This window comes from Ornithodoros turicata, unplaced genomic scaffold (genome assembly GCF_037126465.1).
Source record: "Ornithodoros turicata isolate Travis unplaced genomic scaffold, ASM3712646v1 ctg00000903.1, whole genome shotgun sequence".
Lineage (NCBI taxonomy): Eukaryota > Metazoa > Arthropoda > Arachnida > Ixodida > Argasidae > Ornithodoros > Ornithodoros turicata.
This window is the reverse complement of record NW_026999413.1, coordinates 671060-690847: the sequence shown is the minus strand read 5'-3', so window position 1 is coordinate 690847 and position 19788 is coordinate 671060. Positions and strand designations below refer to the sequence as shown.

Genomic DNA, 19788 nt, shown 5'->3' with positions numbered 1-19788 from the left:
CGTATCTTCGACGTCGCCAATCTCTCTAAAAACGCTCTTTAGCACTGTTTTCACGATCTAGATGTTTTCAGCTTGATTTTTTCATTCCGGCGCATGTTCGAATATTCGTATTTTCGGCGTCGCCAATCACTCTAAAAACGCTATTTAGCACTGTTTTCACGATCCAAGACGATTTGTGCTTGATTTTTCCATTTCCGGCGCATGTTTGAATATACGAATTCTCCGCGTCGCCAATCGCTCTAAAAACGCTATTTAGCACTGTTTTCACGATCTAAGACGTTTTCAGCTTGATTTTTCCTTTCCCGGCGCCTGTTTGAATATACGGATTCTCCACGGCGCCAATCGCTCTAAAAACGCTATTTAGCACTGTTTGCACAGTCTAAAACGTTTTGAGCTTGATTTTTCGTTATCCCGCGCATGTTTGAATATAGGAATTCTTCACGCCGCCAATCGCTCTAAAAACGCTATTTAGCACTGTTTTCACGATCTAAGACGTTTTCAGCTTGATTTTTCCTTTTTCGGCGCCTGTTTGAATATACGGATTCTCCACGCCGTCAATCACTCTAAAAACGCTATTTAGCACTGTTTTCACAGTCTAAGACGTTTTCAGCTTGATTTTTCCATTTCCGGCGCATGTTTGAATATTCGAATTCTCCGCGTCGCCAATCGCTCTAAATGCTACTTAGCACTGTTTTCACGATATATGAGGTTTTCGGCTTGATTTTTCCATTTCCGGCGCATGTTTAAATATACGAATTCTGCATGCCGCCAATCGCTCTAAAACGCTATTTAGCACTGTTTTCACGATCTAAGACGTTTAAAAGTTGAAGTTTCCATTTCTGGCGCATGTTTGAATATTCGAATTCTTCACGTCACCAATCGCTCTAAAAATGCTACTTAGCACTGTTTTCGCTATCTAACACATTTACAAGCTTGATTTTTCCATTTCCGGCGCATGTTTGAATATACGAATTCTCCACGTCGCCAATCGCTCTAAAAATGCTATTTAGTACTGTTCTCAAGATCTAAGACATTTTAAGCTTGATTTTTCTATTTCTGGCACATGTTTGAATATACGAATTCTCAATGCCGCCAATCGCTCTAAAACGCTATTTAGCACAGTTTTCACGATCTAACCGTTTTCGGCTTGATTTTTCCTTTTCCGACGCTTGTTTGAATGTACGAATTCTCCACGCCACCAATCGCTTTAAAAATGATATATAGCACTGTTTTCACGATCTAGACGTTCTCAGATTGATTTTTCCATTTCCGGCGCATGTTTGAATATACGTAGTCTCGACGTTCGCCAGTCGCTCTACAAAAGCTATTTAGCATTGTTTTCACGATCTAAGCGTTTTCAGGGTCGATATTCCATTGCCGGCGCATGTTTGAATAATCGTATTTCGACGTCGCAAATCATTCTAAAAACGCTTTTTAGCACTGTCTTCACCATCTAAGACGTTTTCAGCTTGATTTTTTCATTCCGGCGCATGCTTGAATATTCGTGTTTTCGACATCGCCAATCACTTAAAAACGCTATTTAGCACTGTTTTCACGATCCAAGACGATTTGAGCTTGATTTCTCTATTTCCGGCGCATGTTTGAATATACGAATTCTCCGCGTCGCCAATCGCGCTAAAAACGCAATTTAGCACTGTTTTCACGATCTAAGACGTTTTCACCCTGAAGTTTCCATTGTCGGCGCATGTTTGAATATACGTATTCTCGACGTCGCAAATCGCTTTAAAAACGCTATTTAGGCACTGTTCTCAAGATCTAAGCCATTTTAAGCTTGCTTTTTCTATTTTTGGCGCATGTTTGAATATACGAATTCTCCATGCCGCCAATCTCTCTAAAACGCTATTTAGCACAGTTTTCACGATCTAAGACGTTTTCAGCTTGATTTTTCAATTTCCAGCGCATGTTGGAATTCGTATTTTCGAATGTCGCCAATCCCTCTAAAAACGCTATTTAGCACTGTTTTTACGATCCAAGACGTTTTCAGGTGGATTTTTCCATTTCCGGCGCATGTTTGAATATACGTATTCTCGACGTTCGCCAGTCGCTATGAAAAAGCTATTTAGCACTGTTTTCACGATCTAAGACGTTTTGAACTTGAAGTTTCGATTTTCGGCGTATCTTTGAATAATCGTATTTTCGACGTCGCCAATCGCTCTAAAAACGCTATTTAGCACTGTTTTCACGACCTGAGACGTTTTCAGCTTGATTTTTCCCATTTCCGACGCATGTTTGAATATACGAATTCTCCACGTCGCCAATCGCTCTAAAAACGCTATTTAGCACTGTTTTCACGATCTAAGACGTTTTCAGCTTGATATTTCCTTTTCCAGCGCATGTTTGAATATACGAATTCTCCACGCCACCAATCGCTCTAAAAACGCCATTTAGCACTGTTTTGACGATCTAAGACGTTTTCAGCTTGATTTTTCCATTTCCGGCGCATGCTTTAATATACGAATTCTCCACGTCGCCAATCGCTCCAGAAACACTATTTAGCACTGTTTTCACGATCTAAGACGTTTTCAGCTTCGTTTTTCCATTTCCGGCGCATGTTTGAATAATCGTATTTTCGACGTCGCAAATCACTCTAAAAACGCTTTTTAGCACTGTTTTAACAATCTAAGACGTTTTCAGCTTGATTTTTCGTTTTCCGGCGTATGTTTCAATATACGAATTCTCCACGCCGCCAATCGCTCTAAAAACGCTATTTAGCACTGTTTTCACGATCTAAGACGTTTTCAGCTTGATTTTTTCATTCCGGCGCATGCTTGAATATTCGTATTTTCGACGTCGCCAATCACTCTAAAAACGCTACTTAGCACTGTTCCCACGATCTAAGACCGTTTTCATCTTGATTTTTCAATTTCCAGCGCATGTTGGAATTCGTATTTTCGACGTCGCCAATCCCTCTAAAAACGCTATTTAGCACTGTTTTCACGATCCAAGACGTTTTCAGGTTGATTTTTCCATTTCCGGCGCATGTTTGAATATACGTATTCTCGACGTTCGCCAGTCGCTATAAAAAAGCTATTTAGCACTGTTTTCACGATCTAAGACGTTTTGAACTTGAAGTTTCGATTTTTCGGCGTATGTTTGAATATAGGAATTATCCACGTCGGAAATCGCTCTAAAAACGCTATTTAGCACTGTTTTCACGATCTAAGACGTTTAAAAGTTCAAGTTTCCATTTCGGGCGCATGTTTGAATATTCGAATTCTTCACGTCGCCAATCGCTCTAAAAATGCTACTTAGCACTGTTTTCACGATCTAAGACATTTTCAAGCTTGATTTTTCCATTTCCGGCACATGTTTGAACATACGAATTCTCCACGCCGCCAATCGCTCTAAAAACGTTATCTAGCACTGTTTTCACGATCTAAGACGTTTTCAGCTTGATTTTTTCATTCCGGCGCATGCCTGAATATTCGTATTTTCAACGTCGCCAATAACTCTAAAAACACTATTTAGCAATATTTTCATGATCTAGGACGTTTTCAGTTTGATTTTTCAATTTCCAGCGCATGTTGCACTTCGCATTTTCGACGTCGCCAATCACTCTAAAAACGCTATTTAGCACTGTTTTCACGATCTAGACGTTTTCAGCTTGATTTTTTCATTCCGGCGCATGTTTGAATATTCGTATTTTCGACGTCGCCAATCCCTCTAAAAACGCTATTTAGCACTGTTTTTACGATCCAAGACGTTTTCAGGTGGATTTTTCCATTTCCGGCGCATGTTTGAATATACGTATTCTCGACGTTCGCCAGTCGCTATGAAAAAGCTATTTAGCACTGTTTTCACGATCTAAGACGTTTTGAACTTGAAGTTTCGATTTTCGGCGTATGTTTGAATAATCGTATTTTCGACGTCGCCAATCGCTCTAAAAACGCTATTTAGCACTGTTTTCACGATCTGAGACGTTTTCAGCTTGATTTTTCCCATTTCCGACGCATGTTTGAATATACGAATTCTCCACGTCGCCAATCGCTCTAAAAACGCTATTTAGCACTGTTTTCACGATCTAAGACGTTTTCAGCTTGATATTTCCTTTTCCAGCGCATGTTTGAATATACGAATTCTCCACGCCACCAATCGCTCTAAAAACGCCATTTAGCACTGTTTTGACGATCTGAGACGTTTTCAGCTTGATTTTTCCATTTCCGGCGCATGCTTTAATATACGAATTCTCCACGTCGCCAATCGCTCTAGAAACGCTATTTAGCACTGTTTTCACGATCTAAGACGTTTTCAGCTTCGTTTTTCCATTTCCGGCGCATGTTTGAATAATCGTATTTTCGACGTCGCCAATCACTCTAAAAACGCTACTAGCACTGTTCCCACGATCTAAGACGTTTTCATCTTGATTTTTCAATTTCCAGCGCATGTTGGAATTCGTATTTTCGACGTCGCCAATCCCTCTAAAAACGCTATTTAGCACTGTTTTCACGATCCAAGACGTTTTCAGGTTGATTTTTCCATTTCCGGCGCATGTTTGAATATACGTATTCTCGACGTTCGCCAGTCGCTATAAAAAAGCTATTTAGCACTGTTTTCACGATCTAAGACGTTTTGAACTTGAAGTTTCGATTTTTCGGCGTATGTTTGAATATAGGAATTATCCACGTCGCAAATCGCTCTAAAAACGCTATTTAGCACTGTTTTCACGATCTAAGACGTTTAAAAGTTCAAGTTTCCATTTCGGGCGCATGTTTGAATATTCGAATTCATCACGTCGCCAATTGCTCTAAAAATGCTACTTAGCACTGTTTTCACGATCTAAGACATTTTCAAGCTTGATTTTTCCATTTCCGGCACATGTTTGAACATACGAATTCTCCACGCCGCCAATCGCTCTAAAAACGTTATCTAGCACTGTTTTCACGATCTAAGACGTTTTCAGCTTGATTTTTTCATTCCGGCGCATGCTTGAATATTCGTATTTTCGACGTCGCCAATCACTCTAAAAACACTATTTAGCACTGTTTTCACGATCCAAGACGTTTTCAGCTTAATTTTTCTATATCCGGCGCATGTTTGCATATACGAATTCCCCACGTCGCCAATCTCTTTAACTCCGCTATTTAGCACTGTTTTTACGATCCAAGACGTTTTCAGGTGGATTTTTCCATTTCCGGCGCATGTTTGAATATACGTATTCTCGACGTTCGCCAGTCGCTATGAAAAAGCTATTTAGCACTGTTTTCACGATCTAAGACGTTTTGAACTTGAAGTTTCGATTTTCGGCGTATGTTTGAATAATCGTATTTTCGACGTCGCCAATCGCTCTAAAAACGCTATTTAGCACTGTTTTCACGATCTGAGACGTTTTCAGCTTGATTTTTCCCATTTCCGACGCATGTTTGAATATACGAATTCTCCACGTCGCCAATCGCTCTAAAAACGCTATTTAGCACTGTTTTCACGATCTAAGACGTTTTCAGCTTGATATTTCCTTTTCCAGCGCATGTTTGAATATACGAATTCTCCACGCCACCAATCGCTCTAAAAACGCCATTTAGCACTGTTTTGACGATCTGAGACGTTTTCAGCTTGATTTTTCCATTTCCGGCGCATGCTTTAATATACGAATTCTCCACGTCGCCAATCGCTCTAGAAACGCTATTTAGCACTGTTTTCACGATCTAAGACGTTTTCAGCTTCGTTTTTCCATTTCCGGCGCATGTTTGAATAATCGTATTTTCGACGTCGCCAATCACTCTAAAAACGCTACTAGCACTGTTCCCACGATCTAAGACGTTTTCATCTTGATTTTTCAATTTCCAGCGCATGTTGGAATTCGTATTTTCGACGTCGCCAATCCCTCTAAAAACGCTATTTAGCACTGTTTTCACGATCCAAGACGTTTTCAGGTTGATTTTTCCATTTCCGGCGCATGTTTGAATATACGTATTCTCGACGTTCGCCAGTCGCTATAAAAAAGCTATTTAGCACTGTTTTCACGATCTAAGACGTTTTGAACTTGAAGTTTCGATTTTTCGGCGTATGTTTGAATATAGGAATTATCCACGTCGCAAATCGCTCTAAAAACGCTATTTAGCACTGTTTTCACGATCTAAGACGTTTAAAAGTTCAAGTTTCCATTTCGGGCGCATGTTTGAATATTCGAATTCATCACGTCGCCAATTGCTCTAAAAATGCTACTTAGCACTGTTTTCACGATCTAAGACATTTTCAAGCTTGATTTTTCCATTTCCGGCACATGTTTGAACATACGAATTCTCCACGCCGCCAATCGCTCTAAAAACGTTATCTAGCACTGTTTTCACGATCTAAGACGTTTTCAGCTTGATTTTTTCATTCCGGCGCATGCTTGAATATTCGTATTTTCGACGTCGCCAATCACTCTAAAAACACTATTTAGCACTGTTTTCACGATCCAAGACGTTTTCAGCTTAATTTTTCTATATCCGGCGCATGTTTGCATATACGAATTCCCCACGTCGCCAATCTCTTTAACTCCGCTAGTTAGCACTGTTTTCACGATCTAGGACGTTTTAAACTTGCAGTTTGCATTTCGGGCGCATGACTGAAGATTCGAATTCTCGACGGTGCCAATCTCTCTTACTCCGCTAGTTAGCAGTGTTTTCACGATCTAAGAGGTTTTACACTTGAAGTTTCCATTTCCGGCACATGTTTGAATATCCCAATTCTCGACGTCGCCAATCGCTCTAACTCCTTGAATTAGCCCTGTTTTTACGATCTAAGACATTTTAAGCTTGAAGTTTCCATTTTCGGCGCATGTTTGAATATTCGAAAACGCGACGTCACCATTCGTTCTGACTCCGTGAGTTATCTCGTTTTTGCGAGCTAATAAATTTTAAACTTGCGCTTTCCATTTCCAGGGTGTCTACTAAGTTGCAGCCTTCAAATTCCGTGACTTTTCCAGGTTTTCACTGACCATTTCAAGCAAATTCCCTGACCAAAACGAAAGGGAATTTTGTGCTTGCTGCTACTTTTTCAAACAAATCCATCATAAAGCATGTCATTTATTGACTATTAGTGAGTGTAGTCTAGTGTAGTGTAGTCTAGTGTTTAGTGTAGTTCTGCCTCAGGCCTTGTCGTATTGGCGAACTGCTACTCACGGCAACAATGCTGTGCCGTGGCCGCTCAACCACTGATCGGCACTCGCGATTCGCTGCATATTGTGATGGCACTTGTCTGTGAGTTTCCCTGACTTAAGCTGCTTCTTTGGCAAATTCCCTGACAATCCCCTGACTTTTCCAGCTGCATCAAAATTCCCTGACAATTCCCTGTTTTCCAGGTTGGTAGACACCCTGATTTCCGACGCATGATTAAATATTCGAAATCTCGACGTCACCATTCGCTCTAGCTTTGTGAGTTACCACTGTTTTCACGAATTAAGATGTTTAAAACTGTAAGTTTCAATTTCCAGAGCATGTTTGAATATTCGTATTTTCGACGTCGCCAATCGCTCTAAAAACGCTATTTAGCCCTGTTTTCACGATCTGAGACGTTTTCAACTTGAAGTTTCCATTTTCGGCGCATGTTTGAATATTGGAGAACGCGACGTCATCATTCGTTCTAACGCCGTGAGTTACCTTGTTTTTGCGAGCTAATAAGTTTTAAACTTGCGCTTTCCATTTCCGGCGCATGATTAAATATTCGAAATCTCGACGTCACCATACGTGACAAGGATGCAACCCGAGGCAGGGAAATAAACAACAGACAACAATTTCCTCTGTTGTTTATTTCCCTGCCTCGGGTTACATCCTTGTCATCATGAACCAGCTTGCCTGCGCCCTCTCTCTGTTGTCGATTGAACTCCGTGAGTTAGCACTGTTTTCACGAGCTAATAAGTTTTAAACTTGCAGTTTCCATTTGCGGCGCATGATTGAATATTAGGAAATCTCGAGGTCGCCATTCATTGGAAGTGCCATCTGAACTCGTCACAATCCCGAAATCCCGTTCCCGGATCGCGGGATTGACTGCAAAAAATCCTCAATTCCCGGGACTGCAAAAATGGCTCGGGATCGACAACCCTACTCTCACATGTTCCTACCTTTGTTTCCTGCATACACCGGGATGATACATACTCTAGTAAGAGAAAAGGGGCATCATAGAAAATTCTCAAAGTGCTTTATTGCAGGTTTTCCCACACCAAATGACGTAGTGCAGAAGCTCTTTGATGGGTGTTATTCACTTCGTATGTCATGACTTTTCAAGGCACTTTCTAATGAAGCATGTGAAATCTTCTGTTTTGCAGTCGTTACCCATAAGCCAAGTGTTAAGTATGACTTTCCATATCTACCATTTGGCTTATAGGTGATGGCTGCAAGACTGACAAGATTTCGCATGCTCCATTAGAAAGTGCCTGCTACTAGCAACACCGAAATACGACGTCATGTGGCTCATCGCTCCTGGGTGTTACTTCACAAATGCTACACAGCCTGCAGATGTCTTCGATAAATAAATCAGTAGTCCTCGCTGACTTCAAGGTTTTCATCTGTAGAGTCTGCATTCTGCAATGAGATAACGTTTCAATTATTTGTACATTGCTAGACAGCAACATATAAACAGACATGATGCAGTGGACTGACATTGAAAAAAAATGGCAGATGACGAAAAACGAGAAAACGTCATTCTGTAACCGACCAATGTGGCGCGCCTTTGAATGCCTGCCGTGCGAGCGTCTCGACAACACCTTTCCTCCTCTATGCCACCGCCCTCTCACTCGTTTGCTTACGGAGTGACGTCACGCCGCTGAAGCGTTTGCAGCCCCGGAGGCAGCGCTGATCTTCAAAATTGGTTCAGTTAATATCTAAGCACTTTTGGAACGAAAAAATTAGACAGTCGGCCGATGCTGCACACAGTGGTATCGCACAAGAGGGACAAAGCGGGTAGTTGGTACAAGTTCATGTGGTATTACTGCAAGTGGTTCGTCCAATAACTTACCATTGTCCGCGTCTTTTGAGCTGATGTGTTTCATAGATGGGTTTCCGGATGCGACCGTCCCTTTAAAGGGTCTCTGACCAGAACCAGGTAAATGTCTTTGTTTGTATGGATAACAAACCTACATGGTGCCTCCAAGTTACAATTAAAACGTTTCGTCTCTGCGGAGCCGCGGAGTATTCTAAACAAGCAGCCAAAAAGCGGTTTCGCTTTCACCCTCAACCCGTCCGATCAGCGCAAAAGTCCACTATTATGCAGTGGGTTCCCTTACTGTATGACGTAAAACGCGCGCCACGTTTACTGAAGGAAAGTCCACACCGGAAGTTCGGGTGATTTCCGCAACTTCGCTATTGCTGGGTGCTTTTTTTCAACATGGACGTCGAAGGAGGCAGCACAGCGGAGTCAACAAGTCAGCTTTTCAGCTACCTTTCAGCAACTGAGAGGGAAGTTCTGCCAGTCCCCCACAGCTACCCGAAGTCGCAGCAGGAAACAGAGTATCACTGCGCGCAGAACTAATGGAAGGCCCTCATTGGTCGACCGCCTCTAGGGCGCTCCTATTGGTTGTCGGCGATTCATAATAGACCTTGGTGATGGAGCGCGTGCAACACGTGAAGCGTCTCAGCGGCGTCCATGTGTTTCCGTGGTTTCGGTATGCGAACGGGGAACGCAGCATAGTTGGCGTTGTGTGTATGTTGGCACTGCAAAATATTCATGGAAGATGGGAAAGGAAAAGCTTCAAGACGCCCTCATGGGATGTACTGAACAGCAAATGGGTGCAGTAACTCCAACTTGAACTGCAACTATTCATTTTTGGGGGGGGTTCCCGACCAACAACAGGTATGTAACGCCCCTGGCGCGCGCGATTTGTTCTGTACGGAAGGAGGTAGCAAGTTTTCATGGGTGTTTAACTTGTCACATATCAGTTGAGTTCATTCTGTGTACTTTGTTGTATCAGAACAACAGCATGGATAAAGTATGCTGGTCGGCCAGAACTCGCAGACCTCCCACCAGGTCGACTGAAAAACATGAAAGTTTATGCTGTGCACTTCGCGCCTGATGATTTCACAAGCAAGCAAAGAACGAGATTAAAGCGCCACAGCTGTACCCCGTTGGACACCCCCAAGAACGTCTCTGGTGGTTCCAACGCCAGGTGAGACTAAGCCCTTGCATGAATATCGTCGGGTTATTCATGACAGAAAACGTTCAATAATGCTTTTAACTTGTCGCATATCAGTTGAGTTCATTCAATATAATAGCCCACTGGGTGCTCATGCAGTATAGCGTAGTTAGGAATTAGGAGAGGTGCGGGGCACGCAACAGCAGTTGATATGTCACTCGAAAGTAAACGAAAATGAGAAATTTAGCTACCCCGTCAGTCTGAAAAAGAAGGGATGCGATACGTACCCCCTATCATTCACTCCCACCGAGCATACGCCACTGTTGTCATGTTTATGTCTGGGCACATGTAACATGACAGAACAATTGAACCTCTGTATGCAATAAGGGGGGGGGGTATGTTTATGAAGAAAAAAAGAAAGGAAAGGGGATAAGTCGGCTTATCCCCCTTTTTCCTGTTTTTGCTGCTATGACATACCAGTATGTACCTGCAAATTTAGGACCGTATAACAATTTGCTGGCCCGCTAGGTTAAGAAACAGGCAATGCATGTATGTCAATGGGACGGACAATCAGATCGGGCCCCTTTTCTCGGTTTGGCATTTTTGGACTTATCCCCTTATTGCATACAGAGGTTCAATTGTTCATAACCCCCCCCCCCCCCAATGAAGAATCTGAATACAATTATCTCTCATTTTGCTACATGATTTAGCAAACCTTGCCTGCGTTACGGAATTTCGCGCCCCGGCCATATAAGCCTGCCACCACATAAGTGCGCGTGCTTCCCCTTCATACCCCTACTTCTGGAAAGTGCATAAATCTGTGGAGTGCATTCTCTACACTTCATTATCTGACCTAATGTGGCTGCCAAACATTAACTCTGTGCTGTCTATTCACCGCCACAGGCTTTTTGCATCCTGCATAGTATGTACATCCCAAGCAGAGATTATCCCTAAATCATGCTCCAGATAAAATAGCTGGTAGGTACAAAATTGTCAGAGAGACGTGCATCTGGCAGCCCTAAGATAAGCATCTGAGCGTGTTGCCAATTCCAAGGAGGTGACACAGAGCCCTTCTTTAGCATCATCAGCCAGGGAGTCCCATACCTATCCTAAAGCTCCAGCTGGGGATGCACCAATGGACTTCAATCAAGTCCAAGCATCTTGTCATACAACAACGACATCAAACGAAGAGTCCACGGATCTGCCCATCATAGGTCGTATTGGACGCCTGAGGACCTCATCCAAAAGATAAGGCCTTGGACTTTCGGAAGAAGTGATTGTGTTTGGAGATCTGAACTGTAGTTCATTTAGTTTGTGTACCAACTATTGATATTGTTGCCGTTTCATAATCTTGTTTGTGTTGTTGTGACCGCAGTTGCGTTGCTTATTTGTATGTCACATTGTATCTCTTTGAGGAGAGGGAAGAAATGTGATAACCTGTGAAGCTGTTTATCTGTTTCTGCGGGGCTTCTAACTGACGGTATAAAACACCTGGTGTTACAACACGATAAAGTTTCATTCCGTACAAGGCGGATATAACATGTGGATGAGCAAGTGGAGGCTCCTGTGGATGTGCAATCATCTTGCAATAATGGGCCCTGCAATGCATTGCAAGTCATAATGATGGTTTTTTGGGGATGTGGTGGTTATGAGGCTCTTGACATCTGGATAAAAGGAAGATGAGAAATTGGCGGGCAACAGTTATTGAGAACAGAAGCTTTGAGGAAGACTTTGCAGAGGCAGCAGCAGAGCAGTAGCATCTTCACAAGCTTGGCTCTGCCAGGCATCACAGTCCTTGGGATTGTGGGGCATGGTACTGCAGCAATGGGTCTCGGACCAAGAGACATCGCGGCTGGCAGTACAGTTCAAAGTCCGAACTGGAACCCAGAGAATTTGTCTATCCACCTACTGGGACTTCAACAGTGGGACACAGCCTACCCGAGGGACCACTCAGCACCAGCAACCACCGCACAAAGCGTCATTGAAACGTATCATTCAATCTTATCCTCGTGCACGTTTCACACTCTTTAATTGTATCCTCCATCACACTGGTCTATCACAGGGTATGCACAATACAAAAAATCGGAGAAGATAAAGCATATAAGGGTACAAAAAATCGAATTGAGCCTAAAAACACAGTTGAACTGAAAGTGTGATCGGAATAGTGAGTGCCTGAAATACATGTAACCAGAATATATCGTTTTGAAACAGTCAGAAACACTAGAAAATTAATTTAATCGGGTTTTATTGCAGCCGGCTGCGCGCTCCAGGCTGAATTAAGGCAACTGTGTGCAGACCGATGTCACAGGAGCTGGTTATGAAGGCATGCTGTCTGTCACAAAATACGGTCATCCGACTTGCAATCTGCTCCCGAACAGTTTGTAGTACCTTCACGGTTTTGGTGGTATTGGGTTGCAACCAGCATGGCGACGCTGTCAGCTGTGCGATTGGGAATCACACCTGCAATGTCACTTACGTCACCGGAAGAGGCGAAGCAGGGAGGGGCCGTTCAACCAGGAGCCAGCAGTTGCTTTCAAATTCCATGTTTGTGATGTTTTATGAGAAAACACGAACAAATTTTGCTGGGCTTCTTTGGATTTTTCTTCTGGGAGGCATCTCCAAGTGAATATTACATTAACTTTAGAATTCCGAATTACTCGCGGACACCACCTTTAAAGATTGGCTCAAAATCCCGGAATGCCAAAACACATTAGCTGTATAGGGCATTTTATAGTTCCAATGGTGTTGTTCAGGAAATAAAAAGGTCAAAGGTTTTGAGGACCGAAAATTGTTGCACTTACCGAATGTTCTCCGTTATCTTCCGAAACTGTAGCCTGAGAGAGAATTTCTTCGCCCTGTGGAGGGATGTACATGTCAGCACGAAGTAAATTATTCAATGTACGACAGAAAAAGAAATAAACAAGAAAGGGTACGGGTGATTATGCATGAGTCTGAGACACATTCAATTTCCATAACGTTCACTGTTATTTCTTGTCAGTCAAAGAGTCAATGAACATCAGGTCTTTACTCCCTTTGTCCGACGTCACTAAGTGACAAGTAGCACGTACTAAAATGATGAAACGGTGAGAGACCATCAGACTGAACGCAACTGACAGAGAGGAGCCCCTATTGGTCAAGCTAGCAAGTGATGTAGATTCTCTAGCTATTGAGCAGATATGTGTGTCAGTAATCTGGCCATGCAAATATCCTTTTAGGAGATAGGCCTGCTAAGGGGAGATATGTGTCTACAATTAAGCATTTCTATCCACGGGCCATGCTGGCAGTTTTGTGCTATGCCTCCTACAAGGAAATAGGAGGTAAAAACACCTTTCCCTAGTTGTAACTACAGCAGTGTTGTGTTCTCTTATGTTGCACTCTTTTGTTACTATATGCCTTACAGACAACTGTGATGACTAGGGAGTGGATTTTCATGCAAAGGCATGTTTTTTTTTTCCTGCCATGGTTTCGGATCTGGACTATTAAAAAACACTTTTGGTCAAGGTTTGACACCCATTAGAAGGGTTCCGTTGTGCATATAAATGAATGTTTTGCCCGTTATTTATTTATGGCATTACCTCAAGGACTCAAGTGGGCATTGCATGAGAGTACATATTAGTCAGTAAAGAAAAACAAAGCAGGATATACACGCAACCCAATTTGCATGATTCAGTTAAAAATAAAGCAATAGGAATTAGCAGGGAAAATGATGGGATCACTGATAAGAATGAGGGCTTCGGGAAGGCCATTCCAGTCCTTGCTGTTCAGTGAAAAGAGTGCTTCCGAGAAGATGAAGTACAGTAGACTCTCGTTATAACGAAGTCACCAGGACGGGAAAAAATTCGATATAAGCGGTACTTCGATAAACGCGGGACCACCATAAATACGGTGTAATTTGACAAAAATTGCGCGGAAATTGCTTGGGAGCGCGTTAAACAAGTAATTTCAGGAAAACAACGAGAAAAGCAGTCTTACAAACCTTTATTGTGGCAAGAAAAAGATCATTATCTCAGATTGCTGGGCAGCAACAGTACGTTTTCCAATTTATTGAGGCGCTGCATAAGGGTGTAGTCACCCCCACCACATTAGACTTTGTTGCGCAAAAGACGAAGTATATTATGTGTTTCCGCCGTCGACGAAATTTGTCGTGGTATACTACCTCTAAGTCATCGTTTTCACTTTTCGCACTTTACACAATGTCGACAATTTTTTCATCCTTGGCGGCACCAACAACGGGGACGTCCGCATCCACAAGTGCGAAAGAATCGAAGTCGTCGTCGGCTTCCTGTCCAACGAGTTCGTGAATCCTCCTGTAGAGGTCCGAGCCGTCAAAGCTCTCATCTGCGGTGCAATGGTCGGGCATTCCAGAAGCGCAGTCTCCACATCGGGGTGTCTGGGACGCGCACCCTCTTGGTCGAGAAACTTTTCTCGAAGCCGTCCAGTACATCGTGCTTCTTCAGTGTGGTTGACAGCGTAGATACCGGAATATTGAAGTCCTTGGCGATGTCAGATTCCGACGACAGCGAATTTCTTCTCCAAAGTAAAACGCCTCCGTACAGAATTCGGTTGCGACATTGCGTCACGTAGAGACGTCGAAATGCAAAGCAACAGTTTCCCTCCCAACTGCTACGGGCGCATCACCAGCATCACGTGGTCGGAAAGGTGGACAATCGCACGTGCGCGACTGCTCTCGCTCTCCTTCGCGCTGTTCTGTTCTCGAGCGTACTACTGGAGGGAAACACAAATGGAAACAGCGGGACGCTGCTTGAAGGCGCTCCCGAGTCTAGCGTTTTCGTACTATGAGGAGTTGGCTTGCGGTAAACTTTGAATAAAGCGGTTCGAAATACATGCATTTCGATCGGGACCTGGTGAAACTTTGAAATAAACGATAATTCGTAAAAAGCGATTTCGTTTTAACGAGGGACTACTGTATGAGTAGTAACACACCTGACTTTCATGAGATGCTCATGCGGTCGTGCGATAAGATCCAGGAAAGAGCACAAGAACGGCGTCTAAATGAACCCATGGAAAAGGCAAAACCAGAAGAATTTGTGATGTAAAGTGAGAGGAGGAAGATTAAGTGAAGCCTTTAAGCATATTTAGCCTATATGTAGGGTTCCGGGTTTTCGGAGTTTATTTCTTGCTTTACCGAAGGATGTTTTCCGGAGTTTACTGTTTTTTTTTCTAAAAAAACTGAGTTTTTCGGAATGTATGATTTACAGCTCAGTTAATCAACCCTCGATTTATGAACCTTCGATTTATGAATTCCCTCGTTTTCGCACTAGCACGAGGAACCAAACTTTTTACATGCATTTTTCCCTCGTTTTATGAACCTCGATATTTGAATAATGAATGGAATTTCTGGGAACCAACTAGGAGTTGCCCAGCGTTTTTGCCCTCAATTTATGAACGGATCGTTCCGAGGCCAACAAAAACCTTCAAAGGGATTATTCGTGGTCTTATGAATGACGCCTGAACAGACAAAACGTTTTCCAGGTATTGCACCATCGGTTCTTAAACCCCTCGAAATCCGAACAACAAACGGGTTTTGCAGAAGTGTTCCTGACCTCAATTCATGAATAAGGTATCCGCTGTCACCCGGATATTAATAAACATAGACCTATGTTAACCTTTTAAAAACCCCAGAGGAAATCCGAGACCAGTTGAGTGCGAATGTGCTGACACCTCCTCTTTCCAAGATTGACCAGGCGGAAGGCATGGTCCAAAGCAAAATTAAACTATTTATTATTGCATAACAAACAGAGTGTGAATGCGCTAACATCTGTGCTTTGTGAGATTGATACAGCAGAAGGCATGGTCGAAAGCAAAATTACACAATATATTGCATTATAAACACAATACCAACTCGGAAATACTGTTCCATTTGCACGATAGTACTCACTTAAAGGAATTTTCGATTTAGGAATCCCTCGATTTATGAACGATTTTTCGGGGAACCGAGGGTGTTCATAAATCGAGGGTTGACTGTATCTGAAATTTTTAGAAAACTTGACGACGCAAGCACGGTTGTGCAGCAAAAACGCAGTTGTCACATTTATTGCTTCAACACTAAAGAGACACAAGCTTAACAATACATTTCATTCGACACACACAGAGGTGTTCTGCAATTCTAAATGCACGCTTTCCGTGTGCAGTGCTCACTGTTATGCGGCAGTACTTACATACGACAACCTCTGCATCGAGATCGCGGGACGATGTGAACTCCTCGAAATCAGGGTACTCCTTGACGTAGTCGCAGGGCAGCATTCGGTTGTGTCCCATCTTGTCGTCAGCACTGCAACTACAGGTTTTCCCGCCCGTTTTAGTCCGAGTGCCATCTGAATTAGTCCAGGTGCCATCTGAAATAATCCACGCGCCATTCAATTTAATCTGGGCGCCATCTGAATTAATCCATTGTGTTTTTAAGCACTATAACCGCGTATTCACACGAGAGGCATCCCCGTAGAATATTCTAGGGAGAGAAAACGTAAAAAACTGCTGATGGAACTGAAGTTGTATCGTGTCTTATGTTGAACATTCGCACGTCGCCGAGATATTGGAAGTTGGAGCGGGAGTATAGGAAACGACGCCACTGGTGCTGTCGTCTGCTACAGAATATTTTCTGACTGAACTGATGGATATTCCGCGCAGTTAGAAGAGCGCGAAAATGCACGACTCACATAGCAGACAACACCACTGGTGCTGTCGTCTGCTACAGAATATCTTCTGACTGAACTGCAGGATATTTCGCGCGGTTAGCAGAGCACGAAAAGGCATGATGCTCAGAGCAGACGACACCAGTGGTCCTGTCCTCTGCGAATGAATATCTTGTCGCTGGATATTCCCTGCGGTTTCAAGAGCACGGAAAGACACCCCGCATCCTGCAGCTTAGTCACAAGATATTCCGTAGCAGACAACAAGACCATTGGTGTCGTCTGGTATGTGAGTCATGCATTTCGTGCTCTACTAACCGCGTGGAATATCCTGCAGCTCAGTCAGAAGACATTCTGCAGCAGACGACAGCACCAGCGGTGTCGTCTGCTATGTGAGTCATCATGCCTTTTCGCGCTCTTCTAACTGCGCGGAATATCCTGCAGGTCGGTCACAAGACAGTCCATAGCAGACGACATGACCAATGGCCTGCTATACCTCCGCTCCACCTCCCGATATCTCGGCGCCGAGCGAATGCAACATAAGACGTAGCAGAACTGAAGTCCCGCCAGCAGCTTTTTGTCTTTTCCTTCCACTATATGTCTGTAGAATATTCTGCGGGGATGTCCCTCGTGTGAATATATGGTTATGGTACTTAAAAACACCATGGATTAATTAAGATGGCACCCGGATTAAATTGAATAGCATCTGGATTTTTTTTAGATGGCGCCCGGATTAAACTGAATGGCACTTGGATTATTTCAGATGGCACCTGGACTATTTCAGATGGCACTTGGACTAAAATGGACGGGAAAACCTGTAGTTGCCTTTCCAAAAAGACCACACCACATGACCTCGGTTCGATGCTTATTTTAGTGCTTAGGTCACGGGTAGGACAAGGAAATCGGGATACAGACTGGGGGAAAACCCGGACGGTGAATCCTCAAATGGTTGCGACGACCACCGAAGAGAACCCTGGGTCACGGAAACCATGTTGCGGTGGGGGTATCCGAGGTCAGAAGAAAAATAATAACCTGGTTATCAGGGAAAACAACTGCCAAGCAGAGTTTTTCGGATAAATCCGAAAACCCGGAATGAAAATGGTGCAAAGTACGCATAGTGCGATGGATAGTATTAAAGTTTCGCTCGCTTCAGGAAGGCGTCCTGTCCTCTTTCGCGAGAATTTCAGTCCGAATAGGATATTTTCGATGGTTCGATGGGATGTGCTGTAGAGCGCAAAATACTACCCACAGATGTTCAAGATGCGGGGTGGTACGGGGTGGTAGTGCGGTGAACGATGTTGCTCAGCTGAACTACGTTGTTGACAGTTTCGGAGAGGAACGCTGCACCACGGTCGCTGACTAGAGTTTGAGGTGCACCATGACTTAAGATTATGCGCTCGAGGAGAAAAGAAGCGATGTCAGCGGCGGTGGCGGAGGCTGTCGCTCGAGTCTCTGCATACCGCGTGAGATAGTCGACCGACGTAATTATCCATTTGTTTCCGGCTGACAACAGAGGAAAGGGACCGAGGAAGTCGATACCTATTCGTTGAAATGGCGCTTAGGCGGGAGGTATGGGATGCAAGAGACCGGCGGGTGGCGTGATCGGAGGTTTTTGTTTCTGGCATGGGGCCCACACGATCTGATGTACTTGGAGACAGAACGATACATTCCTCTCCAGAAGAAACGATCTCGTAGGCGGCTATAGGTCTTGAACAGCCCAAGGTGACCGGCTGTGGGATCGTCGTGGCATGCCGCCGCATGCCGCTGCATCACGCTGCAATGAACGGGGGACTACTGGTAACCACTGTTCGCCATGAGGCTGAAAATTTTGGCGATAGAGAATGCCATCCCTGATGGCGAATAGTTTGGCCTTCCGAGATACAGGGCCAACGGCGAAAGAGAGCTAATCGATGACGTCAGCAAGCACGAGGTCCCGGCGCTGCTGAAGTCCAATATCGGAGAACTGAAGCACAGCTACCGTGGGGGACAGCTCCGTAGTGACCGGAGCCGGGTGCCACGACAGGCTATCAGCATCCAAGTGGGTCTTGCCGGACTTGTAACGGATCGTGATGTCATAATCCTGCAATTTCAGAGCCCATCGTCCAAGCCGACCGGTTGCGTTTTTCATGTTGGTCAGCCAGCACAGCGCATGGTGATGACGTGAAATGGGTGGCCGTAGACGTAGGGGCGAATCTTGCCCAATGCCCAGACGACTGCCAAGCATTCTTTTTCAGTTAATGAATAATTCCATTCACAATCTGACAAGGTGCGGCTAGCGTATGCGATGACTCGCTCACTGTTGTTGACGAGCTGGACTAATACGGCTCCTATGCCATGGCCGCTGGCGTCCGTATGGACTTCGGTTGGAGCACCTTCTACGAAGTGGCCAAAGACTGGTGGTGAAGTCAGCAATGTCTTCAGAGACATAAAAGCCTCCTCTTGCTCCAAATTCCACACGAATGTGGCGTCCTTCTTTAATAGGCGCTGTAAGGGCTCGGCAATGTTGGCAAATCCCTTGACGAAGGGGCGGAAGTATGAGCACAGCCCAAGAAATGACCGTCATGACTTTTGGTTCTCCGGACGAGGGACGTGCTGAACGGCCATTATCTTGTCCGGGTCAGGGTGGATGCCGTCTTTGTCAACAAGATGACCCAATATTTTTATCTGCTGACTTCCAAATGTGCACTTCTTTGCATTTAGTTGGAGTCCGGCTTTACGGAAGCACTCGAGTACGGCCCTTAGACGCTGGATATGATCATCTATGTTTTCGGCGAAGACTATTACGTCGTCGAGGTAACACAGGCAGAACGTCCATCTGAATGGTCGGAGGAGCGTGTCCATCATTCGCTGAAAAGTTGCTGGAGCATTACAGAGTCCGAACGGCATAACTCGAAACTCGAAGAGCCCATCAGGGGTCACGAATGCAGTTTTTTCACGATCCCGCTCATCGACAACGATCTGCCAGTACCCTGACCGAAGATCCATAGAAGAGAAATATCGGGCACCATGCAAAGAATCTAATGTGACGTCAATACGTGGTAGGGGATACACGTCCTTAATAGTGGCGGC

The 19788-nt window shown here is 44.1% G+C and overlaps 1 protein-coding gene across 2 annotated transcripts in view; it reads right to left on the bottom strand.

The window, feature by feature from the left end:
* Nucleotides 1–8122: 8122 nt before the first annotated feature.
* The window catches only part of LOC135375593 (Fanconi anemia group D2 protein-like), a 339045-nt gene continuing 327379 nt past the window's right edge, over nt 8123–19788 (bottom strand). For both annotated transcript variants that reach the window (XM_064608269.1, XM_064608270.1), the window contains exons 38-39: nt 12871–12924; nt 8123–8522 (exon numbers count right to left, since the gene is read on the bottom strand). In XM_064608269.1, the coding sequence (XP_064464339.1) occupies nt 8475–8522; nt 12871–12924 (102 nt within the window). In that variant the 3' untranslated portion in view covers nt 8123–8474. The remainder of the gene's footprint in view (nt 8523–12870; nt 12925–19788) is intronic.